The 27,934-nt window shown below is 49.6% G+C and overlaps 6 protein-coding genes across 6 annotated transcripts; 3 read left to right on the top strand and 3 right to left on the bottom strand.

Moving 5' to 3' along the window:
* Positions 1 to 10,164: 10,164 nt before the first annotated feature.
* LAESUDRAFT_669918 (Clavaminate synthase-like protein) lies at positions 10,165 to 11,879 on the top strand. The gene is made up of 11 exons (XM_040905416.1): positions 10,165 to 10,352; positions 10,417 to 10,511; positions 10,576 to 10,667; positions 10,721 to 10,944; positions 10,996 to 11,080; positions 11,133 to 11,227; positions 11,283 to 11,289; positions 11,349 to 11,455; positions 11,509 to 11,537; positions 11,592 to 11,695; positions 11,748 to 11,879. The coding sequence occupies exons 1-11, from the start codon at positions 10,285 to 10,287 to the stop codon at positions 11,847 to 11,849; spliced, it is 1,008 nt and encodes a 335-aa protein (XP_040769452.1). The 5' UTR covers positions 10,165 to 10,284; the 3' UTR covers positions 11,850 to 11,879.
* A 96-nt stretch (positions 11,880 to 11,975) lies between these two features.
* LAESUDRAFT_641725 (cytochrome P450) lies at positions 11,976 to 14,135 on the bottom strand (the record flags this gene model as incomplete). Its single annotated transcript, XM_040903686.1, has 9 exons — positions 11,976 to 12,069; positions 12,125 to 12,234; positions 12,293 to 12,380; positions 12,432 to 12,933; positions 12,986 to 13,133; positions 13,182 to 13,330; positions 13,390 to 13,756; positions 13,814 to 13,892; positions 13,963 to 14,135. The coding sequence occupies 9 exons, from the start codon at positions 14,133 to 14,135 to the stop codon at positions 11,976 to 11,978; spliced, it is 1,710 nt and encodes a 569-aa protein (XP_040769451.1).
* Positions 14,136 to 15,603: 1,468 nt separating this feature from the next.
* On the top strand, positions 15,604 to 17,582 carry LAESUDRAFT_710369 (S-adenosyl-L-methionine-dependent methyltransferase; the record flags this gene model as incomplete). The annotated part of the gene is made up of 8 exons (XM_040906761.1): positions 15,604 to 15,708; positions 15,760 to 15,859; positions 15,918 to 16,190; positions 16,248 to 16,485; positions 16,551 to 16,801; positions 16,853 to 16,950; positions 17,009 to 17,378; positions 17,437 to 17,582. 8 exons carry the CDS (start codon positions 15,604 to 15,606, stop codon positions 17,580 to 17,582), a joined length of 1,581 nt encoding a protein of 526 aa, XP_040769450.1.
* Positions 17,583 to 17,822: 240 nt separating this feature from the next.
* Positions 17,823 to 21,493, bottom strand: LAESUDRAFT_690776 (uncharacterized protein; the record flags this gene model as incomplete). Its single annotated transcript, XM_040906073.1, has 2 exons — positions 17,823 to 21,238; positions 21,289 to 21,493. 2 exons carry the CDS (start codon positions 21,491 to 21,493, stop codon positions 17,823 to 17,825), a joined length of 3,621 nt encoding a protein of 1,206 aa, XP_040769449.1.
* A 1,448-nt stretch (positions 21,494 to 22,941) lies between these two features.
* Positions 22,942 to 25,118, top strand: LAESUDRAFT_641597 (cytochrome P450 monooxygenase; the record flags this gene model as incomplete). Its single annotated transcript, XM_040903674.1, has 13 exons — positions 22,942 to 23,146; positions 23,194 to 23,326; positions 23,379 to 23,570; positions 23,624 to 23,772; positions 23,829 to 23,944; positions 23,995 to 24,109; positions 24,167 to 24,180; positions 24,236 to 24,402; positions 24,462 to 24,484; positions 24,536 to 24,626; positions 24,674 to 24,802; positions 24,857 to 25,000; positions 25,052 to 25,118. 13 exons carry the CDS (start codon positions 22,942 to 22,944, stop codon positions 25,116 to 25,118), a joined length of 1,545 nt encoding a protein of 514 aa, XP_040769448.1.
* Positions 25,119 to 27,240: 2,122 nt separating this feature from the next.
* LAESUDRAFT_719742 (uncharacterized protein) lies at positions 27,241 to 27,891 on the bottom strand. Its single transcript, XM_040907688.1, has 2 exons — positions 27,823 to 27,891; positions 27,241 to 27,763 (listed from the first exon to the last, which is right to left on the bottom strand). The coding sequence occupies exon 2, from the start codon at positions 27,485 to 27,487 to the stop codon at positions 27,314 to 27,316; it is 174 nt and encodes a 57-aa protein (XP_040769447.1). The 5' UTR covers positions 27,488 to 27,763; positions 27,823 to 27,891; the 3' UTR covers positions 27,241 to 27,313.
* Positions 27,892 to 27,934: the final 43 nt, after the last annotated feature.

The following is a 27,934-nucleotide window of genomic DNA, read 5'->3' as shown; positions in this document are numbered from 1 at the left end:
CCAGACATCTCGGATTGCAGGTGAACGAAGACTGCCCAGCATTGCCTACCCGTTACTCAGATTAGTAAGGCAGAAGGAAAGCAACGGCATAGCGGTGCACGTAGGACCCAGCTAACTCATGGCACCAGGCCTCCCACTCGGCAAAGGGGGCCTCAGCACATGGAGGATGGATGGCTAACACATCAAGTTGATGGATGCATCGCAGCGCAGCATCGCTGAGGGCAGATGTGTCAGTGACGGATACAAACAGACCAAGAAGGCGAGGAGGGGGGATGAGCAACATGGTGGAAAAGCGAAGGAACTGGCAGGGGCAAGGACAAGCCATGGAAATTTAAGTCTTGGTGGAGACCGAGGATGGTCCAAGGATAGTGCGGAGGAGGTGATGCACAGCGAGAGCAGCTGACTGACAGAAGCACGAGAATGACCTCAATTTTGGCAAAGTTAGGCCAGCAAGGCGATGAGCCGGTCCGTGCTATTGCCACCACGGGAGTCATTCACCACGAGGCAGCAGAAATGAAGCATCGTGGGAAGGCTCAGCCATCCTGAAGCTATGCCGACGCTTCTGAATGCAAGAAGGCTCAGTGGACTTAGCGGTAGCAATGGCATCAGGCAGTAGGCACCCAGAAGACCGGGGCAAAGGACCGCCATTATGGCAAAGATGTGCGAAGACTGCCCAGCCAAGTCAGCATGGGTGAAACGTGTTTTGATATGTGTTAATGGTCTGGTCCGATATCTCAAACAGGAACACAATTATGTTGCAAGTTTCAGCTAATATCTTACTCGATTCAGTCTTTCTTTTACCATACCTAGTTTAATCACCCAAGCAGGCAAACTCTCAGCGATGGCCTGCTAGGGCGGTATATAAGCCTACCACATGTACATACCAAAACAATCAAATTGGGAGGAGCTCGAGTCTCCTAGCCCACAGCCTACGTCTCAGCACTTCGTCTCTCGGCCAGCAGCTCTTTTCTATTGTCTTAGCTACGGTCACTAGGTGCATTCTCGCAGTTTCAGCTAAGTCCCAGCACCAATCACAGCGCACTTCGTCATCATTACATCATCAGGCCCAGCCCACCTAGCAACTGAAGATATTCCATCACACTCCCACGCTACGTCACTCAGTTACCCCTTTCAGCCCTACATTCCCAGGACTCCTCAGAACCTGTCTGAGGCCTCACTCTCATTGGCTTAGCCATCGGTGCTCCGACGCCCTCCGATCAGAAATGCATATACGATCAGGTCCGACCCGCCTTCTTGCGACAATATCGCATTTCCGATCAGCTTCGGGCCATTTCTAGCCTTAGACTGTGGGTTTCATCTCAAATATAGTAGTTGGCTCAAGGATCTTTGCACATCGGACTTAACCGAGCTTCCCCGCCATCCTCCGATCAGCATCCCATACTGTATACGATCAGCACCGCTCCACCTCGCTGTGATCAAAACACATTTGTGATAAAGTCCAATGGTCCCACGCTTGGAGCCCCTTCCAAATACAGCCTTTCCTTACCACACAACCCTAGTTCCTTTCCTAAGGCTCAATATTGGCTGCCCACACCATCATTTACCGATCTTGCAATTGTTGGCCACACCTGCACACTACCCCAGTCCATTACCAACCCATTACCCATCCCTATTGCCAGTAGCTTCAAGTCACTAAACCGGCTCACAGCAAACCCTCGCCAAAGTCGTCCCCTGCATACACCCACACAGCGGACCCCAGATTGGTGTTGGAGTAGCATGAGGCCAGGAGCTCCACAGACGCATCAACGTCTTCAGATAAGCTCGTACATACTCGCTGTATCCTACATTACCTCCCTCTTGCCAGGTTCCTCCCAAAACCGGTGCAGCACGAGCGAGTTAAAACAAGACGGGGATAGCACAAAAGTAAGGGAGGGTGGGTGGGAAAAAAAGCCTTATAACTTTTGGGGAAAAGGTGGTTTAGGCTTCCCATAGCGAATAAATTACTAATTGTTGCGCAATATGTAGTAATTCTGAGACCGCTTCTGAGTAAAAGGGTTCCCAATATCCCATTGTGTGTGCCAAAATAACTGCCTAAAAATTGGATTATCTATTGTGGACTGCTTAGTAAAGATCTATTTTCACCAGCAGTTTACAGTCAAAGACTGCCGTGCTCTTGGAGATTTTATATATAGACAATCACTGTGTCGATTCGGAGTAGCATGTCTTTAGATATCTGAAATATTTTATTTATATATTTAAAGGTGACCAATCCTATACAAATGATATATAAATGTAATGATATATCATAGTTTAGTGTCATTGCGGACGCTGGAGGCAGCCTGCTTGTCTGCTAGGCTGCCTAAATAGTTGCCCTGTATGAAAGGAATGTGGGTGGGGGGACAAAGGTAAATGCTGTGCTGTTTTTAGTGAGGGAGCGGCTTAGATACCTGCTATCAAGTCTTGAGGTAGGCTGACAGTGGTAGAGTTGATATGGATGTGTCAAGAAAGGTGTGCCCCACACCTGGAGTTTCTTGAGCTGAAAAAGTACAAGCGAATAACTCTGGGTATTTTTTGCTTGACTCAAAAATTAAACAGTTTTGTTTAAGGTGGTCATGTTTAGGACCAATAAACCACACAGCCAGCAGGAAGCTGGGGGTGTGCATGGAGATTCATTCAAATGTCACGGCACATTAGATCCTGTGCCCTAAGGCAAGAAAATGGCAGCAAGGTGCTTGCCAGCATCCAGTGACCTGCACAAAAAAGGGGTTTGCCCAGGTAGGGCCAAACCAGGCATGCAGTGACATGCAGCCTAAAAAGGGGCTCAAAGGGCCCTTAGCCTTATGCTCACAACAAGGAGGTGAATTGGCTGTTAGGCCACATGAAATAGATGAATGAATCTAAGATCTTTCCTTAGATCCTCATGTGCTTATATACATGTAGTGGTGGACCCTGGGTACCCTAACTATGGTGTACTTACTGGGGTCCTGTCCTGTCTACATGTGAACATATTGCCAAAACCAGTAATGGTTCTGGACTTTGCTATAGCAACTATCTATGAAGGCCGTGGATATGCCAAGGTACTTCTACTTTACCCAATGAGATAATTACCTGACAGTGGTGCCACTATTTGAGTAGCTGAAGTGATGCCACTTATTGAGTGGCCAATGGGGGGTCTGCCATAGCACATATTCTAATGCTGGTGCTACTAGTTGGCAGCCATGTAGTTGCTGCTGCTATTGAGCAGTGAATTGGGTGCTTGCTAGCTTGGTAGTCCAATGAGCATGGGTAAGCCTATTGTGGGCCAAAGAGTTTCATTCTGGGCAAGTGGCCTGATGTCACGTGACCAACACCTGATAACTTCCAAATAGGGCAAGTGGCCAGTGTCACGTGACTGGGTGGCTGAATCATGGGCGCTTGATGGTTATGTGGTAGACACAGTCATATCCGCGATGTATGTGGTGGTATTGTGCTGTTTGTCTATATACCCACTTTGTAAGACCAATATGAAGGTTGGCGTCTGAATAACCACTTGTGGTTGCCGAACGATGACTTTATTGGTGCAAAAAGAAAGGTGCCACTTAATACTGTGACACTCACTCTACTTTTGCTAGGCCTTGGCCACTACAGCTACTGCACGTTCACCTGCAGGTTACTAGGTTCACTGTTCTGACTCTAGCAAGCATATGAGCTTACTACCTCTTGAGAGCGAGTACGATTGCATGAGGGTTCTAGAACTGAGAACATTCAGAGTCACAGGTGGAAGAGGTTATCTTCCAGCTGCTGCTCCGCCCCTTTATATAGTCACAGACCTATAGTCTGGGGTACTAGTACAAGGGGTCCCATTATCCTAAAGATAGCTAAAACACACCGGAGCTTAGCTGCTGTGAGCCAGGTAATTGGCGAGCTAAGAAAGTTGTAGGTGAAATATCTGAAATATGAAATGAGAACCAAAGTCCTGGAACACAGATCCTGGGGTTAGGACTTGAGAACTCTAGAAGTTATCCTCGGTCACAAAGTGACTGATATCATCTGACCGTGATTGGGTGTCTCTTCTAGGCACTTGTTCATGGGGATCACGTGACGATGAGCAACGGTACATTTCGTAACACAAGCTTCCCTCTCCAACTGCCAAGACTCTTTGGCAATTAAACCATAATGTCCATTCTTCTCCGTCTGTGCTTTCGCTTCCAGGAAGGAAGTATTCTTGAAACAGTATGTGTGGAGCTGTCGTGTGATTCAGCAGAGGATTCATCATTCGTGCTGATGCTTGACTGTTCTGGTGCAGGGCTGCCCAGAGACGGGTATCTCTTTTTGACTTGATCTGCCCAGGAAGTCTGATTGGTGCTTGATGATTCAGAATCACTGTTAAACAACTCGACAGCACATCCACTGCAGTGCACTTGAGAGTTTAAGGGGCTCAGAAGAGTTCCTTGCATCATATTACTGCCAGTGCTTGGGTTCGAGGAATCAATACTGGCGTTTCATGCATAGGCTGACTTGAAATGCTTGGGTGATAACGAATCAGGGATTTGTCCTGCATTCCATTGTTCGTTCTTTCGCAATGGTCGTGACCGTGATCCATTACTGTTTTCAGAGGTAGCATCCATCTGATGCAGCTTTGTGCATTCAAATTCATGATGTCTGATACGATTGCAGTTTCAGCATTGACCAAAGAACTGTCCTTGTCCTGATTGCATATGATGAGAGTCTTCGCGAGTCCCTTTGAATGGCTGATTGATCCATTGGTTAATGGAAGGTGAAGATTGCTGGCCTGCCTTAGTCGACTGCTGCTGCTTTGTCTTTTTCTGTTTGCCTTTCTGGTTAGGACATGTCTTCATATGCCGGCTGGGCATGCTGTCTGCCGAAGAGGAAGATGTAGATAACGAAGTACTTTCATCATCATCTTCTTGCCACCTCTTGTCAAATTTCCTTTGAACAATGGCCTTGATACCATGCCATTCTTTTTGACTGAGGTTGAGCGTTGCCATAAGTACTTCCTTCCATATTGATGTAGGGAAGACTGTCTGGTCTTCTTGTGATGAATGAGTATGAATGGCACCAATTCGAATGATGTTCATGCCAAGAACATGCTCAGACATTCGATCAATATCCATAGGTTCATCATCGTCTTTTTCGGCTTCCTTTTCCTTTTTATTGACATGGTGGTCTTGACTACCAAGTCCTAGAAGGATGTCGGTGAGTTTTGCATTGACCAACTTCGTTACCAGCTGCTTAATCTGCTTCTGCCTCTATTCCGTGATCGACGGATCTTTTGAGGATTCTTTTGATCTGATACGTGCGTGTACGTCTTTCTTTTTAATTGAAGAAGTCTTCTGCTTCTTCTTTGATTTGACGACTTGTATGGGTTGTGCTTTCCGCAGGGTCCTATCGATGTTTGGCTCCTTTGCGAGGCATTAATCCATCTCATGTCCTGGCCTCCTGCATCTGTAGCATAGGTGTGTCTTAACTGGAAGGCTCTGTACTCATCGCATTCATCGTGTTCTGTCGATGTCCATTGCATTGGGATCATCTATATCCATCGAATCTTCTTTATCCATTGAATCGCCCTGATTCGCATGTGTGATGAAATTGAAGATATTGCTTTTTTCCTTATGGACGTTTCGAAGGTCGTTGATTTGTCTTGCCAGGTTACAGGCATCCTCATATGTGGTTGGAGGATTAGAGATGATGAAGACTTTTTCAGCCAACTTTAGATCCAAGCCTCGCTTGAAATGGATGAGTTTGGTATAGTCGTCGTCGATTTCAGCATAGCGGAATAGGATGTCGAGATTCCCAATGTAATCATCGACCTTTCCTTTCTTCTGCATACACCGATTGTCGAGTAACGTTTGCCATGCTTGGTCTTTGGTTGCGACTCCTCCATACTTTTCTTGGAGTGTCATCCGAAAGTTGCGATAAAGTCCTAGATCATTTGATCTTCCTGTATGTGCGATCATCGCTGCTTCCCACGATTCGACCCATTTTGCTGCTGCCGAGCCAGGTTCGAAGTGAGATAGGATGAACGTTATCTGACTATAGTCATCATCGTATATGTGAATGTTTGCCTGGAGATGTCATTCTACCGCTTGGAGGAATGACGTAAATGTTCGTTTGTCTCCTGCAAATGGTCAGATCTCCCCTAGCTGTAGTTCCTCCTTTTCTGATTCTGGTAGTACAGAATGGTACTGCGTGTATATCTTCATTTTCAGGAGATATTCCTGCCACTGGAATTCTGGACATGTCAGTCCTGGATGCACTGGTGGTCCACTTGCTGGATCATATCATGCTTTGATGGGATTTTGACTAGTAGTTCCCAAACTACTTGTTTGCGCCATGGCCGACTGTGGCCTTATTGGTACTCCAAATGGTGTTACTGACCTTCCTCCTTTCCAGGACATCCTGGTTAACGGTGTCGTTCTGACTCCTTTCCATAATCCTAACCCATCATAGGGTTTCTTGGATGTTGGCGTAGTGCTGGAGTCGCCACTTTCTAGTAAACTTGGATTGATGCCAAGAGGATTCCATTCCTCCTGATCTTTATCCTTGTTTGATCTTTCGACGTCCTCTGACCTTGGATCGACTTGTATTGCTTCTCCCCTAGGAAGGTCTGTATGCATATGCATCAGAAATTCGTCCTCGAAATCCTTTGCAATGTCCTTCCTATTATTGATTACCCGTCGAATTTCTTCAACATCATTTTCGAGCTGTCGCAGCTCCTGCTGCTCTTCTGGGGTTGTAAGGTTCCTGTCACAAAGCACCAAAGCACTTAACCCAATTAAGGGCAAGTCTGCTTTTGTGACCTGCACAAATGATCTCACATAAAAAGCCTGCCACAAGGGCTAGGCTGAGGACGCGCGCAGTGGTATGCAGTCTGAAAATGGGGCTCAAAGGGCCCTTAGCCTTATGCTCATAACAAAGGGGTGAATTGGCTTGTTAGGCTGCATGCAATAGAATAATGAATCTAAGGTCTTCCCTTAGATCCTCATGTGCTTATATACATGTAGTGGTGGACCCTGGGTACCCTAACTATGGTGTACTTACTGGGGTCCTGTCCTGTCTACATGTGAACATATTGCCAAAACCAGTAATGGTTCTGGACTTTGCTATAGCAACTATCTGTAAAGGTCGTGGATACGCCAAGGTAATCCTACTTTACCCAATAAGATAATTGCCTGAAGGTGGTGCCACTATTTGAGCAGCTGAAGTGGTGCCACTTATTGAGTGGCCAATGGGGCTCTGCCATAGCGCATATTCTAATGCTGGTGCTACTATTTGACAGCCATGTAGTTGGTGCTGCTATTGAGCAGCGAATTGGGTGCTTGCTAGCTTGATGGTCCAATGAGCATAGGTAAGCCTATTGTGGGCCAAAGAGTTCCATTCTGGGCAAGTGGCCTGGTGTCACGTGACCAATGCCTGATAACTTCCGAATAGGGCAAGTGACCAGTGTCACGTGACTGGGTGGCTGAATCATGGGCGCTTGATGGTTATGTGGTAGACACAGTCATATCCACGATGTATGTGGTGGTATTATGCTGTTTGTCTAAGTATCCACTTTGTGAGACCAATATAAAGGTTGGCATCCAAATAATCACTTGTGGTTGCGAAATGATGACTTTATTGGTGCAAAAGGAAAGGTGCCACTTAATATTGTGACAGTTCCCCAACCTTTGCCGTTTTCGCAGCACAATAGCTCGCATATTTCTGTCATCTTCGAACCAATCTAATTCTTCATTGGTTGCATCGTTCCATGACAACGGCATCATGTATCCTTTGTCTCCTTGATAGCCTACTGGCTCGTCGTCGGAGTCTGATTTGTATCCTGGGTTCTCTCGATACGACATCTTATCTTGTCCTTTTGACCACACTGGTCCGTGTATCCACACATATTCTTTTGGGTAGTCACACAGACTACCACTAGTTCCTTAAATCTTCTAGATTTGCCTTCCCTGGGAAGGGCTTTAGCACATCTTCTACATGTGCCTCAGTTGAGGGCTTCTCTTCTAGATTACCACACAGGTAACTGCTAGTGCTTGAGTTCGATCTGAAAAATAACCACACAGATTCGATTTGACCACACAGATTCTCTTCTCCATCGTACTGAGGTATCCACACAGTTTTAGGTTGATCCACACAGGTCCTTCGCAGCCTTGACAGATTTGGTTTTCTGTAGCGTCCAAGTAGACACCACTTCTCGTAAGTGGTTCTAAACCTAAACAGGTTGACCTATAGAAAAACCTCTTCCAAATGTTATGAAGCGTTCCCTGTTAGAATGTTCAGAACCACGTGTGCTTTCTCACATGTACTAGTTCACAACGCAGACAGAGACTTAGATATGGAATATACCTAACGCCTCCAATAGTTACACAGACTATTAACAGGGTTTATAGTGTTGTCAATGCCTAGTAGATGATGTAGCAGTGAGGTCCTCACTCTACCCTTGCTAGGCCTTGGCTGCTACAGCTACTGCATGTTCACCCGCAGGTTACTAGGTTCGCTGTTCTGACTCTAGCAAGCATACGAGCTTACTACCTCTTGAGAGTGAGTACGATTGCACAAGAGTTCTAGAACTGAGAACATTCAGAGTCACAGGTAGAAGAGGTTATCTTTCAGCTGCTGCTCTGCCCCTTTATATAGTCGCAGACCTATAGTCTGGGGTACTAGTACAAGGGGTCCCATTATCCTAAAGATAGGTGAAACACACCGGAGCTTAGCTGCTGCGAGCCAGGTAATTGGCGAGCTAAGAAAAGCATAGGTGAAATACCTGAAATATGAAATGAGAACCAAAGTCCTAGAACACAGATTCTGGGGTTAGGACTTGAGAACTCTGGAAGTTATCCTCGGTTACATACATAGTGACTGATATCACCTGACCATGATTGGGCGTCTCTTCTAGGCGCTTGTTCATGGGGATCACGTGACCACGAGCAACGGTATGTTTCGTAACAGCACCCATTTGGGAACAAAGGGAACAAGGACTATTGTTCAGGATTGTCTAGGCAATCGGCTCAAGGTATAGCCGTTACCACGATAGGATGGATCGTCTCACAGTTGATACCGATGAAGACGGATCTTCTCACCTATTGTTCTGCTTACAGATAGATCTTCTCACTTATTGTTCCATGTATAGTTTAGTTGCCTAGATACGTAGATAGCCAATCATCTATGTTGTAGTAGTGGTACAATGAAGGTTACATAATCAGGCTCCTGTACATGTATATAAGATCAGCATGTAGAGGACGAAACTTCAGATTGTTTCTCCTCGTCTACCACTGTAGCATCCACTGAGCCTACCAGCTCCACCATATATCTTTCACCCTTCCATACGCTTGCTTCACCAACAAGTAAGTGTTAGGCTCTCAAGTCACTTTAGGGATCAGGGGGGTCAGGGCGGCACGTTCCACGTGACCGTTCCTTTTTTAGTCTTTTTGATCTCTTATCCAGTGGTGCTGTGACAGCCGAATGGAGGCTGAATTGTGGCATCACGGCAATGTGATGATTTGCATGACACCTGCATGGAGGATCATTGCATTGGTGTTGTGAGCCTTTTCACCTCTCGAGATTGCTCAATTCACCTTGAACGAGCCCTTAAAAAATCATGTCTCTGACCAAGAACCATAGCTTCCTATCCCTTAAAATCTGGAAGCCATGCAAGGGGAAATGGGTGAAAGGGAGCGCAAACGGTGAAAAAATTGTGTTGATGGACCAGTGATAGTATGCCATTATCACCATGAAATATGTTGCTTTGGTCCTTTGCCTTTAGAAACTGAATTTGTCACTGTGGCAAATGACATTGGATATTATGAATTTGAAGCTTGATTTGCAATGGCTTCAAATTATATGCACAGATTTTGCCTAAGCCTCTTCTACAAGTCCGAAACATTGCATACAAAATGTAGCATTGTTGCAAATGTACATCTATGTATATTCTTTGTTCTGAGGGAAAATTAGCCAATTTGTGGTACTAATCTCAACCCTGCTATATTTTGTAAGCAATATTTATAATCTCCGGCTTGAGGCCAAGGCAAAATATATGGCATCATTTGTAGCTGTTTCAACTTGAGGCCTTAAGTAAGAATATGCAACACCATTTGTCACACCGGTAAATTTATTTCCTAAAGGCAAAGGATCAAATCAACATATTTCACAGTGGTAAATGGTATCATGTCTGCAGTGTAGTTTCATTGAGCCAGCCGGACTCGGACTGATTGACGCGCGAGTGGCTGAAGATAACGTTCGTTTCAATCCTGTGTACTCGCCACTCACGCGAGTTCTCAGAGACTAGGGGGGTCTAAACTCAAGCAATTTTGGGCACTGGCCAGCGCAATGTCTCTCATCGACGCTGCTCGCAAAGCTGAGGACGCAGAAGCATTCTTGAAGAGCCTTCCGATAATGTACCTGCCCCCATGCATGGCAACTCCGATCACGCATAACTAATAAGCCGAATCTTTATGCTAGAGATCTGAGCAGCGTCTCGAGTAACGATCCTGCAGTGCGGAAAGCCCTTAGTTACGCTGTACGAGATGCGTGCGTGAATGTCGGGTTCTTCTATGGTATGTGTGGTATTGTATGCTGTTAAAGCTGTTTCAAGTGATACTATCTATGGTGCACATTCAGTGCGGAACCATGGCATTCCCGAAGCCACAATCGAGCACGCTCTATCAGTCGCAAAAGAATATTTCGCTCTACCAGTTGAAGAGAAGCTCAAGGCAGACCATTCCTATTGCTTATAGTGCTATCCCAATAAACGCCCATATCACAGCTTGACATCCGGAACACGCCTAATTTTAAAGGTTACAATCCCATCCTGAGCAGCAACAATGATCCAGAAAATGATGGGGACCTGCATGAAGGCTTCGAGTTCAGCTGGGAAGAGCTACAAGCCAAAGCGAAGAACGAGAAGCGAGTTAACGATGGAGCGATGGCGGGAGCAAACGTCTGGCCGGAGGAACTGGCCGGTTTTCGTGAAGCAGCGCTCACCTACTAGTCAGTGTTTCATATAAAGGACTAATGCATCAGTTCATATTTTGACTGCAGTCATGCCGCTGTCGAGCTAGGCAAGAAAATGTTCCCTCTGTTCGCTCTAGCATTGAATCTTCCAGAGGACTACTTCGATGATAAGGTGAAACCAGCCACATCAGCAGCATAAATGATGTACGATGTCTACTTTCCAGACGAAGAACTCTGCCGCCATCATGCGTGTCCTGCATTACCCGCCTCAGACAGGCCCGGTGGACGACCGCGTCATCGGTATCGGCGCGCACACTGAGTAAGCCACACCTGTCTTGACCTATTGTTTTAGTTTCCTAGCGTTATATCTGCAGTTTTGAGGTCAGCTTATTTGGCGATAGGAGGTGACTGATTCTTGCCGCTCACGATGTGCAATGCAGTGTTTCACCATATTATGGCAAGAACCCGGCATCCAAGCCTTGCAAGTTCTGAACAAGCAGAAGCAGTGGATAGATGCGCCGCCCATCCCCGGTACACTTGTCATCAAGTACGTTCCGAACTCTCCCTCGGCGCCCCTCTGCTCACATCGAATTGCATCAGCCTCGGCGACCAATTTGCTCGGTGGACGAGTGGGTCATCAGACAAAGTTATGCGTTGAACGGAATGAGCTGACACTTGTGCAGATGATGTCTTCAAATCGACCGTGCATCGTGCGATAAACCGCAGCGGCGTCCGTCGCTATTCAATCCCGCTCTTCTTTGGCACCGATTATGATGTCAAGCTCGAGGTGCGGTGTTCGACAAGCTATGCTTGCAGATCATTGAATTAAGAGCTTGTAGCCGATTCCGAGTTGTATCTCCGAAGACCGGTCACCCAAGTACGAAGTGGTCACCGCCGGGGACTACGTCAAGGAGAGGCTCAAGGCTACTTATGGTCACTGACGTCGGCGTTGCTCTTCTGTAGGTATTGGTACGGATACAAACTACCCGGAAGGCGAAGTGTTAACTTATGATCAAAACCCGGATTGACAAGAAACGAAATAATGATGATCACACCGAAGACTGGCCTCAACGTGCAGATTCCCGGACATACGGCGTCACGAGCAGAGGACATTTGCTACCCTCCAGATGCTTGCCCACCACGTACGGCCTTGTCAGCACACTGCGTTTACAAATCAGAACCGGTGGTCGTGTAAGTCTAGGAGAAGATTACGTACACGTTGGCCTTGCCGACTTTCTCGTCGCTCTCAGCGAACGTGAAGCTTGTAAGGAGAATAAAGAGGAATGTCTTCATCTCGATAACGGAAAAGCGCATGCCTATGCACGACTAACGTCATGTCAGCGACTTGTTCACTAAGTGATAATATTATGAAAATAGCACTTACTCTTGGTCCAGCCGAAAACGTGAGAGTGTTGTTATACAAACCAGGCTGTGACTTCACGGCTTCAGGGAGTTTATCCCAACGATCCGGGCTTGTCCAAAAGTCAGTATTGGCGAGCTGGAAGGTCGAGGGGTCCACATACTTAAACGCCCAACCGTCAGTTCCCCATACCTCTCTATCTAGGTTGAACCCCTCCACAGGTACATGGATGAGCGCCCCCTTCGGCACTCTAATGCTCATCACCTCCTGCACGCTCCCATCTGGCATGCGCGTGCGCACAGGCACGCTTGTCGGCAGCACGCCGTCCCGCGTCGCTACGCGGATCGACGAGTGCACGGGCGGGATAAGGCGCAGTGTCTCGCGCATGACGTTCTCGAGGTATGGCAGTTCCGCGACGGCGCTGTACAGCGAGACGACTTCGTCCGACGTGAGCGTGGAGAGCGGCGTGGGCGGTGCGACAGTTAGGAGCTCGTGACGGAGGCGGGTCTGGATGGCGGGGTACTTGGCAAGGAGGTAGAGCATCCAGGTGATCGCGAGCGAGCTTGTGTCCGAGCCGGCGAACATGAAGGTGTTGATGTTGTGGAGGATATCTTCGTCGGATATGCGTTGTTCCGGAGGAAGATCTGCTGCACCGTTCGACTTCACTGTAAGAATGAATGAGTGAGAGGAAGAAAAAGAGGCGAAACCAAGGCATACGGAGCAAAGTGAGCAGGTCCTTGCCCTGATAAATGCTTCCGCTCCGTTCAGCCTCCGCTATTTTATGCTTTTTCTCCTGTACAAGTTGACCTGCGACGCGACGGATCACTTCCTGACATGTCTGCACAGTCAACGCGGCTTTATCCGGCTGAACCAGCAGGTCAGATGAGTGATGCAGTGACAATGATGCACGTACAAAAAGAGTGTTGATGAATGGGAAGTGTAGGGTCACGAGACCGCGGAAAGAACCCTCTTGTTGCGAAACGCCGATTTCAAACATCTCTTTGTATGCGCTGAAGAGCTCGTTTGTCTCGTCCTGAATGGCATTGAATTTGTAATCGAAGCCTACATCAGAGCCAGTTTCTGATGTGAGCAGGAAAAAGACATAGACATCCGCAACGTACCCGCTGATCCTATGACATCAAAGGTAGCCCGGCTCACCCAATGACACACGTCAAGCTTTGCACCGTTCATCGCCTTCTCACTTGTATCGTGGCTCTGTGATTGCGCGATGAGTTCTGCCCATCGTTCCTTCAACTCATTCCCCTTCACGAATACAAGTGGGACCAAGGCACGCATGTTCTGTACAGAGAATGCCGGAGTGGCCACCCGGCGTTGTCGCTTATGCACCTGACCTTCTGCTGCAAGCATACCGCATCCAATGAGGCCGATAATAAGCCGGCGGGAGTGCCATGGTTTCTCATACACGTGCGAATTCTTCATAACGTGCGAGAGGGTAACGGGGTCAAGAGTGAAAAGGCGTTGATCCCACTGCAAATTGAATATCGATGAGGGTAGGATGGGGTCTCATGCAGGGAGTGAACGCACAGGCAAGATGCCTCGAATCATCACATTTCGTCCGTACTGTTTCACGAATGCCTCCTGGACTCGAGGTGAGATGGACGGGCTGTAGACGCACTCAACTCGTCAACGTCTGGAAGAGCAAGCAGTGTACAGTGCACCCGTTTCAAGCTTACTTCGTAACAAGACCTAGTTGGTCCTTGAATAGCCCCGTGCTAGGCGGGCCAGGCAGATTTCTGAGCGGATTGAACCATGGCTCGACGAAGGCTAGGTAGACGAAGAAGACGAAGAGTGTTGTCAGAACGGCACAAAGAATGCTGACAGACAACGTAGACAGCTTGTACTCCATCGTCAGAGGAGAGCTCAGAGTGAAAGCGGCCTTCAGCTCCCACTGTTTGATAAGTGATCCCGAGAACAATAACAATAAGGGGGTCTCATTGATCCCAAGAATCCAGGTTGACCTTGGTCTGTCCAGACAAGCATATCGTAGACAGAGATAAAGTTCATAAGACGGAAATTGCACAAAAGACACGGCAGACATTATCAGTGTGAAAAGTAGCGTGGGAATGTCGGCTGATGTCTTACATTTGTGGCAAAGGCTTGCCAATATAGCATTTAAATGGCAAATAGTGCACATTCACAGCCAAAGTAAAACATTTTTGACATGAAATGCCATGGTTGCAAATATTTGTCGCGCGTGTAAGAAATCAATCCACATTTAGACACAATTTTCCACGTTGATAAATCGCACCATGTCTGCCGTGAGACCTGCGCGACAACATGTCGCCGGCGTCGTGATCAAGAGGACTTTTCGGAGTCGTCCACAACTGGAGCGCGCGCTTGAGCAACGGCATTGTAAGCGCCCGCTTCTGGCATAAGCGCCCGTCCACAGGCGCAGGACGCGTGGTATCCACGTGGCGACCGCGTCATCACCACGTGACCGAGATTCACGATTTCAGCGGAAGGGTCGCAGAACTCGAGTACCATCTCTCCCATCGACCACCACGTTCTTCGCTATTTCTGCGTCTGGCGACTCCAGCGATGTCTCTGCATTTACCTGCGGATCAGTTGTATCTATCGGGATCTGAATCGGACCGCACGCAATCTTCTGAGGATGAAGGGGAAGAGACCTGGGAAGACTGGGTCTCTGATTCCATGGATAATCGACCGTGCAAGTCACTTTTTGACTACGAGAAGACGTTTACGTCCGTTCCAGAAGCTATGAACCACGACAAGCTCGTTCACGGAGTGGATCTGGATGCGATTTGCTCTCGGCTGGGTGGGTCTAATTCCCGCGTTCGTGTGTATCCTGCATAGACAGGTTCTTCCTGCTTCCATTTTGCCTGTACTGCTTCCCACCAACTCTATGGCCCGTGATGTTGCGTCATGACTGTATCGTGCCCGTTGTGGATTTCGCACGCAACGGAGATGAATGGAAGTGTCAAAAATTGTCTCACAGACAAACATGCCTCAGCTCGGACGTCGTCCAGATGCTCACGATGGTGGGACCGTGATGTGAGCACTCAATATTAACTGGATTGACACGACGTTCTGCATGCTGCCACATCTTTACATGAGGAGTGTTCTCTTTGTGCGAAGGTCATTGCAAATTGATTGCCGAACGATGGATATGCTCAGTATATGTCTCTTTTTTCCTTGGTGCCACCGATACATTAGGCTTAGTGCTTTTTGCCTAAAGGACACATACGCGGTTATGACTGCGGTCTACAGCACCCGTAACTCATGGCCGGGACTGTTCTGACCACGAGCGAGAATTTCTAGTCCGGGGGCTTGTTCGGTCGGTCGTGTATTCATCTATGTTCAGTGAGAATGCGCTCTATATCAAGATCAATGCTCATCTATTCCTTCTAGCTCTTGATCCGTATCAGCGAATTCGTTTGGTCAACTGGATAAGAAAGGAGGTGCGTCCTCAGATGCTCGCGATTTATAACGGACCACTGACTTTCACTCAGAAACCCGCGCCGTCTGAGGTCCTCGCATTGAAAGGAGACGAATCGTTCTTCTCATCAGATGAGTACCTCATTCCTGTACTGGAGGATGACCCATTGCTGCGTGAGTCCTCGAAGGTCTGCAATGTCCTGCAATCATTGACGATGGAACACTATTGCAGAGACACAGTCTGCGGCATGGTCGGATTCCGAGGATGAGCAATCCCCACCCACCGACCTGGCAACCGCTATACGTCGTATCCATACTCTCGAGAAGAAAGTGCAGCAGGCGAAGCAGGACTTGGCAGAGTATCGCGCCTTCGTCGGCGAGCGACTGAGCCAGTCTGCATTTGGCGAAGTCCTAGCAGACCGTGTTGCATCATCTTCAACCACTCATGTTGCAAGGCCCCTGCGTGACGATGACTCCCACTACTTCCAAAGCTACGGCGAGAATGGTACGAGATCGTCCTGGTCTATCTCACATTTTGCTCACGTTCTGATCGTTCTCGTAGACATACACTCCATCATGATCCAGGACAAAGTGCGCACAGCGACGTACGCAAAGTTCATTATGTCCAGCACCGAGCTTTTCCGCGACGCGATTGTTCTCGATGTCGGCTGTGGAACTGGCATCTTATCCCTCTTTGCTGCGCGAGCAGGCGCAAGACGCGTGTTTGCTGTTGATGCAAGTGACATTGCGGACAAGGCACGACAGATTGTCAAGGACAACAAGCTGGACGATGTCATCACGTCAGTGTCACTATCTGCACGTTATCGTGGGACGCTCATCATATCTTTGCTCTTCACACCTTCAGGGTCATCCGCGGCAAGATTGAAGACATTAAATTGCCTGACGACGTCAAGCATGTCGATGTGATCATCTCTGAGTGGATGGGATACGCATTACTCTATGAATCTATGTTAGATTCGGTGCTACGTGCGAGAGACAGGTTCTTGGACCCAGAGCAGGGTGTTATGGCCCCTAGCCAATGTAGGATGATGCTTGGTCTTTGCGAGGCTAGCGAGGTCTTCAAGGAACGCGTTGGCTTCTGGAGTGACATCTACGGTATGTAAGATTACCACCGGCGAGCCGGGTCAGCCCATAATGCTCGCACAGGTTTTGATCTATCGGCGATGGGGAATGACGTCTATGAGGATGCAATAGTCGACGTTGTCGGACCCGAAACTATGCTCAGCGAATATTGCATGATCAAAGTCAGTCGGGCTAGATGCTATCAGTGAAAGCGAATCTGATCTGACTGTCTTGCCGCAGGATCTCTACCTCCCGAACATCAACCCCAAACAGCTCGACTTCTCTGTACCCTTCAAGTTAGTCTCTATTGCCGACCGGCGCACGAAGGTGCATGCTCTCCTCGTGTACTTTGACGTCTTCTTTGCCGAGGACGGGCAGCCCGTCCCACCGGACACCGAGGCATATGTCGTGCGTGAGGGTGACCCGGTCCTTGCGGAGGTCTGGCCGCTGGGGGGAAGGCCTCATCCATCGCGGAGGATGAGCTCCGGCGAGGGTCTTCGGGGCAAGGTCAGGCCGAAGGTTACAAGCTTCAGCACGGGCCCGCAGTCCATGCCAACACATTGGAAGCAGACGATCTTCCTGCTGAGGGACCCTATCACCGTGCACGAAGGTCTGCTTGCTTGTGGACTTCGGGAGAGTATACTATTCTGACTTTGGGCGCTCCATAGGGACGACCGTGCACGGGACCTTCAAGTGCCGGAAGAGTGAAGGTAACTCGAGAGAGTTGGACGTTGAAATCCACTATGTCGTCAAAGCTCCAGCAGATGAGCAAGCTATAGGCGACGCTGTTGTGCAGATGTACAAAGTGCGGTAATTTATTGCAGCATCACACATGCAAAGAAACGGACAATGCAAATGTTGTAGTACTCATATTTCACTATGAAATAGAGCAGGTGCTTTTTTGTGTAAATTTGGGAGGCTTGGCCATGATGTAGTGAGCGACATAGGTTTATAGTAGTACTACCGGTGAATACGATCTTCTCGAGAGTTATACAGGACCTACCGATACACAGATCAGCTACATGAATACATGTTACAATTGAAATGCTTCTAGCTAGCTTGGACTTTTCTGCAATAAGCCTTCCAATCGCTCTCGCAAAGCGTCACCCCCGTGCTGCTGTACGAAAGCCAATCTCGACATCTGCCAGTTGCCCTCCTGCGAATAGCAAGCAGGGGGAAGGAGGATTGTGCCTTCCTTCGCTTGCCTATAGCGCACTACTTCGCGGACCACCTCCAATCCAGTCTGGTCAACGACCACCAGGAGGAGCTTTTCCGCTTTTTCATCTTCTCCCTCGTGAAGATCAGGCCAGATATTGCATGCGATATGATGGATTGCTATCAGACGGACGAATCCGTCCAATGAACCATTCATAAGGGCGCGTAAATAAGCGGTGATCATCTGCGTATCTGTCTCAACCGGCCAAAGATATTCGCCCAAATTAGCCGTGATGACTGCCTCAGGAGGCGCACGGATGGTCTTTACTATGTGGTTATAGTCGGCCCACAGGTGCTTGCGAAAGTCTGGAGGATACCGCATTGACACTGGTGGCAGGAGCAGGCGAGCAAACAGAGGGTGCGAGAAGGATATAGCATCGTACAAGCCCACGAAATCAGTGTAGAACTGATAGAATGGCGTCGACGGCCCGAGGAAGCGAGCTGCTATCGACTCTAAAGTTGGCTGCGCAAATGTGTCCGAAGCTGGGGGCAGCGAGAGCGATGTCGTCGAAGCAGCGGCCACAAATGGGGTGACCAAATCTTCCATGGCCTGCTCAACGAGCCTATCACGGAAGACTTCCTCCATTGAATCGTTTTGCTGTTGGCCATGCTCCAGCATGAAGACCTTCATGCACGCAAAAATAGTCTCCTCGCGGTTCATGACGAAGTTGTCCAGCGAATTAAGGTGCAGCACCTCACGGCCTATTCTCGCTAGGAGCAATGTGGCCCTGACAACCTCTGTTTCCGATGCATCCCACCACGATGGCATAGATTTGAAAACCTCGGACTCGCCCGAACGCAAGAGGTGATCAAGAGGACTGAACATCCAATCTCGAGGTAGAGGTAGTGGGACTTCGCGTCGACTGTCGGGAGAAACAGTCGGTGCAGGTGGCAATCTCTGAGTCGTAGCGGTCGAGATCGAGTGGGGAGACATCCAAATAGGACCAACGCAAAAGTCGTTCTTCGGCTGAAGGGCGAACGTCAAGAAGGGCTTTATCACCTTAAGACCGCCCTTCGCCCAGATCACGGGAGGGACGTTCCATCCGCGGGGGTTCACGAATTCAGGCGTGACTAGGTCCACCATCTCTGAGACGGCATGCTGGGCCAGCTTCTCGTCGCCAGGCATCAATCTGCAGAGGATAGCGAACGCCTGGGCAATCCAGAGGTCTTCGGTCGTCCCGGGTACCTTCCGAGACAGCTCCAGATAGCACGCCAGCAGCCTCGACAGTGGTCTGCAAAATACGTGGGCATATGAAATTGATCCTTGCGCGAAGATAGATTGCCAAATCGCATGCGTTGTAATCCGGGCGCATAGCTCGGAGAGCTGGGCAAATGGTAATAGGAAAGGGGAAGACTCCAAAGGTCCAGGTATATGGGACGGGACGCACGAGAGCCAAAGCCGCAGCGCAGCCGCAAGGACATCTGCATGCTCCGCAAGCGTCTGGAGATGTAATATGTCTGTGACCAAAAGGGGACGAGCGCCGTCTTTGCCCAAATCCGCTAGCACATTGCTCAATATCGCGCCGGATCTTTCCACTGCGAGCTTCTCTGGGCCATCCTGGAAGCCATCACGGACGGCGAGGACGACAGCCGCTCGCTCGTCTTCGCCACTCCGCATCCCATTCACTCTTGCGCCTTCGAGCCACGCAGCTTCTGCTCTCCACAGAGCCGCCCATAGTAATGTGTCCTGCTCTGTCAGTCTTCCTTTCATCTCCGCGATGTCGTCGGGCCAGCCCCACCCTACGACCTGGCTCCATAAAATTTCATGGCTAGGTGTCGTATGGTGCGGGTCCCTCGAACACACCATCCAAGCCTCTAGAAGCCGGAGCCAAACCTCTCTGAGCTGTCTTGAGCGGCATTCCTCCGATAGTACGTACCGGCTGAGAAGGGAGAAATGCTGCGAGGCAGTGGTACTAATGTGGGCGTAGAGACCATATGATGCGAATATAATGAATAGCTGGAGCGTTCCCGTGAGCAAAGCAGTGGAAAGAGGAAGGGAGAAAGGCGACACAGCAGGAAGAATGGTCACGAAGCGGAGCAGGGCGTCTGCAGGACCGAGGAGTGCCGAGGCGTTCTCGCGAGACGCGAGGGCTAGCGTGGCAAGCACCTGAAGTGCAAACGGATCGGGAAGCGGGGAATCCTCCCTAGGCGGGATTGGCGTAAGGAGAAATGTCTGCACGACGTTCGAGACGAGGCTGGGCGTAGTGGTGATTTTGGTAGCGATGACATTCGTATGCTGGGCGAGACGATGAAGGATGGCCAAGAGCTGCGCGAGTGACCCTGCTGGAAGAGCGGCCGTAGCAAAGGCGCTTGATATCTGTGCGAGGACGTAGTCTAGCGGCAAAGAGGAGAGAGGATCCCCACTGTCGGATGTAGAAATATTTTCCGATGAGACACCACTTCTCGAAGCGTCCTGCAGCTCGACGCCCTCAATGGAAATGACCCCTTCATCCCAGCCGACTATACACTCCCACATAACTTCCACCGCTCTAGCTCCCAGGCTACCCCGTTCTGTCATAGCCTCGACGCCGGCAGCTAGGATACGTTTGCGAATTTTCACCTCCTGGCCGGCGAGCTCCGGCATCACCGCGTTCGCATCCCCCCGACATGCCCTTCCCAGTCTCTTCGCAATGCGTCCGAGAATGCCGAGCATAGATGCTCTTTGAGCAGGCACGGTGGAACGAGACAGCAGCAATATGTCCTCGAGGGTATACCCCGCTCGATCGCCTTCAGCATGATGATGCAATCCGAGATATGTTGGGAGGGTGGCAGATAAGGCTGGGGGAATCGGTGTGCCCGTTAGATCGAAACGTAGTTCCGAAGATCGGGATGGCTCAGAAGAGGTCGGCCCCTCGATCCAGGCAAGAGAGGGGTCGTGAGCGGGTGCCTGTGGGAAGAATCGTCGACGGATATCTTCTGGCGTTCCTTCCTCCAGTAGCTCTAAAATACCGGGCGAACCAGCTTCACCATTGGACTCGAGCCGTGTTTCGTCTGACAGATTCTCGTATCCTCGTCGGCGAATGGCAGAACTGGCCCCGCCCTTCCACTTGCCTAGAGAGATGGTTGGGCCATCAGACTCTGTGGGTGCAGGGAGGGCGAGGGCTTTCTTCCTCGGTGAAGGGGGTGCAGACTCGTAGACGTAGATATCATCAGAAGTAACTTCTGCGAAGCGGACATTGCGGTCGATTCGACTAGAGGGTCGCGTTCCAGGCCTAGACATTGCAGAAGGAGGACTGACAGAGCGTGCTGTCCTTCCTGACCTGTGCATTAGTGCAAACAATGACACAAGGATGAGTCCAACATACCCTCTCGTACGCGATCTACTCTCGGCGAAGCAGGAGTTGAATTGGTCGAAGTGTGATCACTAGCCTTGTTGTCAGTCAAAGGTGGCTCTGACGATGCCAGCTTCCCCTCTCTCGCAAGTCTTGCCTTTCTCAGGATCTCACCGGCATTCGGTCCAAATTTTTCCAGTATCTCGCGCTTCTCTTGTTCTCTCTCCTCTTCAGTCATAATATCAACACGCTGCCAATTCTCTTCTTCCATGCGGCTACGCCAATCATCTGTCTCCGTTTTCCTCCAGGGTTTGGACGGTTCCGCGTTCTCAACAACGGGTACTCCACTAAATCCTTCTGTAGGAGCTCGTTTTTGTTCCCCTCTGGAACGCACGAATGCGCTCTTAGAACGGTGCAGTGCTGCAGGGAACCCTGTCTTTCGAGAGGCATTTGGTCTGGGGGAAGGCGCTGATGGCGATGACGCAGGTTTGCGCTCTAATATAGAGCCGATGAGAGGAGGCTGATGTGCCTGCATCGTAACTGTCTCACTGGGCAGCCTGCGACGGACCAAGATGAGATGCGCAGCGTGCACGAAATGGACGTTATAAACTCACGGATGGAACTGTCGATGATGAACGTAAGAATCCTACTGCTGGCAGACAAAACTGACAGGAGCCGTGTAACACAATGCAAAGGCGTTTCGTCCCAAGGAGTTCAGCACGATACGAAATACCCGAGGATAGCAATCTGTGGATCGTGAAGTCGGTCAGCGCCGGCCAGTGCCCAAGGTTCTTCGTTCAGAGGAGAGTTTGAATGGATTGAATATGGGTTATATATTTGGTGTTCAACACATTATGAGGCTTCCGACACCTTGAAGCAAGGACAGTGCAGTTGCGAGCTCTGCCGCCTCGAGCGCGGCTCGCAATCGCTTCGATCACGTGCATCCGCAAGGCGCGGTGGTGGCGCGGGGCATAGTACACCGTTCAACTTCACCCCGGCTTCACGACCCCAGACTAGACTCAGGCCGCTAAAAAAAATTTCATACTGCCGTAGATGTATTGGAATGTGCAGAGCAAAACCTCGTCTCTGCGGTTAAGTAATTGAAGCAAACGAGGCTGCCAGCGGTACCGTCTAACCCGGAGCGTTGCCAATGGGGATTTGTTGGCGTCTTGATCGTCCGAAGACTGATTCCCTGCTGGTCCAGGCTGCTTACATCCGAGGACGAGCACACAGCAGGCTTCTCGCGCTCATGCTTCCCCGCGTTGTCAGTTAGTTATCCGGAAAGCAGGTTCCTCAGGACGATGGGCTGCCGATAAGCCGTGTGTGTTCTGATTGAGAACACTTGCTAAGTTCTAACTCCTCGTTGCCGCCCATATATGAATCGCATGCCGGCAACACGGCTTGATGGTACTGGTCCAAATGGAACTGCACTCACTCCGCCGCTTACCCCTCGTTGCCCTCCGATACTATATGAATCGCATGCCGGCAACACGGCTTGATGATACGGGCCAAATGGAACTGTACTCACTCCGCCATTTACCTCATAGGAAGAAGACATAGAAGACATGTGGACCGCTGGCCGATGTTTGCATCTAACTCGGACCTTAGGCGGTTCAAGGAGTATTTTATCGACCATGTCCAAGCTGCTACTTCAATCCCGAATCCCCCGTCCTTGCTTTGGTCGATATGCAATCCCTCGGCATCATAACATGTTTTTTTATCGCGCTACTCTCGATAGTTCTCATTCGCATACTGTGCTCCTGGATTTTGACTGAGAAGCGAGGCCTTCCGTTGCCTCCAGGTCCAAAACCGTTCCCACTCATAGGCAACGCTCACCAGGTCCCTCTACAATCCCAGCCGGAGGTGTTTACTCAGTGGGCCCTTCCATATGGTATGTTCCTCGCGTAGGCTCATGTCATCCATCTCACCCGACAATAGGCGACATTGTCTTTGCGAGACTGTTCTCTACGCCCGCGATCATCTTGAATACTGCACAAGTTGCGCGAGATCTGATGGAGAAGAGAGGATCCAAGTACTCGGGAAGACCGCGGTTCTTATGGGCGATCGAAATGTAAGCCGTATAGCTACTTCGTTCATCGATATCAGGTTTATCAGGACACTAGGGTCGGTTTCGATCCAGTCCTTGCATTTATGCCCTACGGAAACCAGTGGGCGCAGCAGAGGAAGTGGTTCAAGGCAGCTCTTCAGGGCAAGGAAGCTCTCACCTCTTATTATCCCGTGCAGAGAACGGAGAGGCGGAGATTTCTGCTTGCGATGGTACAGACTCCTTACGAATGGGAATTTCACATCAAGAGGTATCTTGAAAACCTTCTCCCAAAATTTTCACTGTTAATAGCGCGGGGTACAGATATGCCGCGGCGCTCATGCTAGAGATTACATATGGTCATAGCATCACGGACGCAGATGACGATTACATACACCTAGTGGACGACGCCTTAAAACAATTCACAGAGGCCGCAGGCGGAGCAGCGGCATTGGTAGACTTCTTCCCGTCTCGTACGTCTTTGGCTCCTTACTCATAATATTTGGTCACGCACGATAACTTTGATCAGTACGATACCTGCCTACCTGGATGCCAGGCGCAGGTTTCAAGCGCAAAGCTCGTGAATTGAGAGCTATCATTCGCAAAATGCTGGATGTACCAGTGGAGAGGGTCAAACATGCCATGGTATGCGCGATTGCGAATTCAGATGCATGATAATTGTGACACACGCCCAGGCGTTAGGGGACACCAAACCATCATTCACCGCGTCCTTGTTGGCACAACTACACGGTGAATCTGCAATGTCGTCAGAGGCGCACATTAGGGGTGCTGCAGCAGCAGCATATGCTGGTAAGATCCACGCCACCTTTCATGTGATGAGCCATTCATTTTAAAACCTAATTCTAGGTGGAGCCGATACGGTAACGATCTCTCACTGTTATTGCTGTTTATTGGTAACTTGACACGTTCTTGCAGACTATTATAGTGCTGATGGCGTTTATTCTGGCCATGGTGTTACATCCCGAAGTCTGCCATAAAGCTCAGGCAGAGATCGACCGTGTCATTGGTAGAGGTCGGCTGCCAGACTTTGCGGATAGAACCTCGTTGCCGTACCTTGATTGTGTCTTGAAGGAGGTATACCGGTGAGGGTTGAATGCTATTCTCCGTAGTTACCGAGTGAACGAAGATTTTATTCACACAGTTGGAGCTGTCCCGTGCACCTTGGTAGATCATGAGCAACATGGACCAGTGAATTGCTAATATGATGCTATTTAGGTCTGCCTCATGCGGCAACTGAGGACGACGAGTATCGCGGCTATTTCATACCCAAGGGCTCTATGGTCATTTCCAATATATGGCGAGTATTGTTTGCTTATACATTCCATGCAGTGTTGAACAGGGTTCCTAATTCAGGGCAATGACACGAAACCCTGAGTTATACCCGGACGCAGATGCCTTCCGTCCCGAACGCTTTGAGGTCGCAGACCCTGAGATCGTAGAGGCTATGGATCCCAGCAACCTCATTTTTGGCTTTGGGAGACGGTACGCTGCCAATAGAACTCACGCTTCTCCCATGCTCACCTTTATCGTGCACAGAAAGTGTCCTGGCGCTCAATTGGGTGACGCGGACATATGGATAGCAGTTGCTGGTATCCTCGCAGCGTTCGACATCCGAAAAGCCGTCAACGCGGCTAACGCTGAGATCATCCCGGCTGCTTGCTTCTCCGCCGGACTGATGAGGTGAGGCGACATCACACGTTTCTTGAAATTCTTCACGTAAATTTTTCAAAGGCACGTGAAGTCGTTCCCATGCGAGGTCGTTCCGCGCAAGGGATTGAACTTGGAAACAATTGAATAGACTCAGTCGGTGTGTCTGCTCTATCTCATGTAATTTTACAATCTATGTAGTGACATTATCGTCGCCTGATCTGTGGTAAGCTTGCATGACATTTTCGCAAAAACAGAATCATCAAGAGGATTGGGGAGATCCTTCCCCTACTGCATGACAGCGTGTGGGCATTCATCGTGCTCACATCTGTTCACTTTGCGGATGCTCACTCGTCATACAAAGACTCATTATTCTTCCGCCGTGAGTTCTGCTGGCCACACTAAAAAAAGGTATGCTCACAGTTTCCTGGACTTGATTGACGAAGTACTAATGATTATGACGCGTCATCCTCTTCTGTTGTGCCGGTGCATAGGTAGTTTGACGCTCTTCGGGCATAGATGCTTTGCCTCTCCGAGAATGTTGGCTGATCAGCGTGTATGTGCCATACCAGTTGGGGAGATTATGGCGTGCGATAGATCACCGGTTCACCCCTGCCTCAAAGGCTGAACAATCTGGTGGAATAGCGTGCATCCGTATGAATGATGGCAGTTGCCCACGCTCGTTATCCAAGTTCTATTGCACCCACAATGTCTATAACAATCGATAATTACACTATCACTGTTGATAAGCTTGACCCAACCGGTCAGGGTTTCACGATGATCGCCGTTCGCCAGCGCAAGGTGTAGTACAATCACCTCACCGCATCGGAAAATCTCGAGTCACTTGTGGTCCCCAGGCCTGGCAGCACCGATTCCTATCCTATTATGAGAAAGGTGTGAAACATTGTGGATTTCTTTGACTGTCCCCTTCTATGACATATGTAGGCAGCTTGGTGCAGATTACATAATGCCCAGAAAAGGTGCAAAGCGGGCCCTTTCTAAATTCCAAACCTTTCTCCAAAATTATTTACTTGACGGGAAAGGCTGAATTAGTTAATTCAATTCTAAATTTCTTATGGAATTTCTAATGCCTTTCCTGCAACGAGAATCGGTTAAGTTTGTTGCCTTAAATCCATTCGGATTTTCCTGACAGTGGAGTCTCTGCAGGCTTTCAATGGCATTCATTCCACTCATTATGCAAGGAACCTCCTACAATGCTATGTCCTTCGAGTCCCTCTCCCACTCTAAGGGCTCTCACATCTTGAACAGCTGCCAGCCCACCATTCATAAACTCCCTGTGCTGCTTCCCCCCTCTAGGGCAAAGACTATCTGGCCCGGAGCGCATGCCCTATAGCATTGAGGCATGCGAGCAGCGATACCGAGCGCAGCCAAAGCTCTGCATCCGACTGGTGATATATATCGGAAACAAGCTGTTCAAGCATTGATCAGGCTGGGATCAGCAAGCATCAGAGATGGCCTGCTCACCGTCTTGTTTCTCGCGCCCTAGGTTACTTTTCTCTATGTGACCAGCTCGCTGCTTCGGAAGAATACCGGCGCTATGTGGCTTGCACTGATCCGGATTGACATCTGGCCGGACGAGGAGGCATGGCCTACCATCGCCACAGGCGGAGTGTGAGGGACATGGAGGGGTTTGGCATCCTTCGAGGCGAGTCCAGCTTCCATTTTGTCCCTACAAAAACGCTACAGCGGGAGAGTGCCAGGCGTGTTCTCGAGCTGACTCCTGAGAGGAGATCGGGCGATTGGAAGACGCACATTTTGCTGGCGTGATATTTATACGCCGTCCATCATCCTCATAACAATAGCGGTATCTCGGTTGTGCACAACAGCTCGGTCAGCCTGACATATGTCAGCGTCGCCTCTCGAGGAGAAAACTCGCCACACTAGAACGCCTCGGGGATTCTTCAACGGGGTATGTTCCGGGCGGGATCGTGCCCGAGCCAGCTGTCACCAAGAAAGGCAACTGAGGCCTCTCGGGACCACCGCTACCTTTCTCGCTTGACGGACATCCATGCGTCTGCCCAATTGCCTGTGTCTTCTTCCTCACGAATCATCCCCGCTTTGTCCATCGTTGTCTGAGTGGCCTGGGAACGGGCAGATCGGTCGCACGCCTAGGCTACCTTGGTCCTCTGGCAGGCTACGCGTTGAGGCACATTCCTGCAAACGTTAATTGACACTCATCGTAATACAAATGGTGACCAGCCAATTGCGACAGCTGGATCGGAAGAGCCAAGGCAGCGGCCTATGACTATAACGGGTGAGCTCCGACATTGTCGTTTATTGTGTTTTGAGTTTTCACTTCAGTCCGCCCCAACGCTTTGGTTCGCCTCAGTATAAGATTGTATGCGCAGCAGCAGGAATCGGCCTCTTAACGTTGTCATCTATATGAATCAACAACAAGTTGGCACTCATTCGAAAATGAAATTCCAGCTGCGGCGCCGGGATTGACTCGACTGCTCTCACGAGGCTTCCGTGGAAAAACAAGCTGTCAGGCGACGCCATGTTATGTCCTCGACCTATTCCCTGATCTCTCATACTGAGATCTTTCTCGCTGTGTTCAATCCCCGGAAGTACATGCAGATCCACCGGTATGGTAGTCGGGCGCACATTCTCCGATCACTAGTGCTGCGACTATAGGGATCTATAGCGCGGACGGCATGTGGTGCAGACGCTGTCTTGGAACTTGTGGTTTCCGCAGGTCGATCACTGCCCTTGTTTGAATGGCCGCGGTCTCCGAGCGTCTTTCAATTGGTTTGAGTTTACACCGATATACTAAGGGTGAGCTTCGACAGCGCGTGCAAGCGTTCCGATCTTGATTTGTAACCCGGTCCCCCAAGATTGGGTGTACCACTACTATTGTGGCTGATCGAGGAACGTGGACACGCGGTCAGGTCGGTATCTGTGCAGCCAGGTATCTCTTTGCTCCATGGGCGGATGTTGCGGGTACAT

Source organism: Laetiporus sulphureus (genome assembly GCF_001632365.1).
Source record: "Laetiporus sulphureus 93-53 unplaced genomic scaffold LAESUscaffold_2, whole genome shotgun sequence".
In the NCBI taxonomy this organism is placed as follows: Eukaryota; Fungi; Basidiomycota; class Agaricomycetes; order Polyporales; family Laetiporaceae; genus Laetiporus; species Laetiporus sulphureus.
Note: the sequence above shows the minus strand (reverse complement) of the source record. Positions and strands in the feature narration are given on the sequence as shown.

Excerpts from the sequence above, each read along its gene's own strand:
- LAESUDRAFT_669918 (XM_040905416.1), top strand. The coding sequence starts at position 10,285 with ATGTCTCTCATCGACGCTGCTCGCAAAGCTGAGGACGCAGAAGCATTC. Across the intron at positions 11,456-11,508 it reads CCCGGTACACTTGTCATCAA|CCTCGGCGACCAATTTGCTC; the intron begins GTACGTTCCGAA and ends GAATTGCATCAG. Across the intron at positions 11,538-11,591 it reads CCAATTTGCTCGGTGGACGA|ATGATGTCTTCAAATCGACC; the intron begins GTGGGTCATCAG and ends ACACTTGTGCAG.
- LAESUDRAFT_719742 (XM_040907688.1), bottom strand. The coding sequence starts at position 27,487 with ATGGCGTCGCCTGACAGCTTGTTTTTCCACGGAAGCCTCGTGAGAGCA.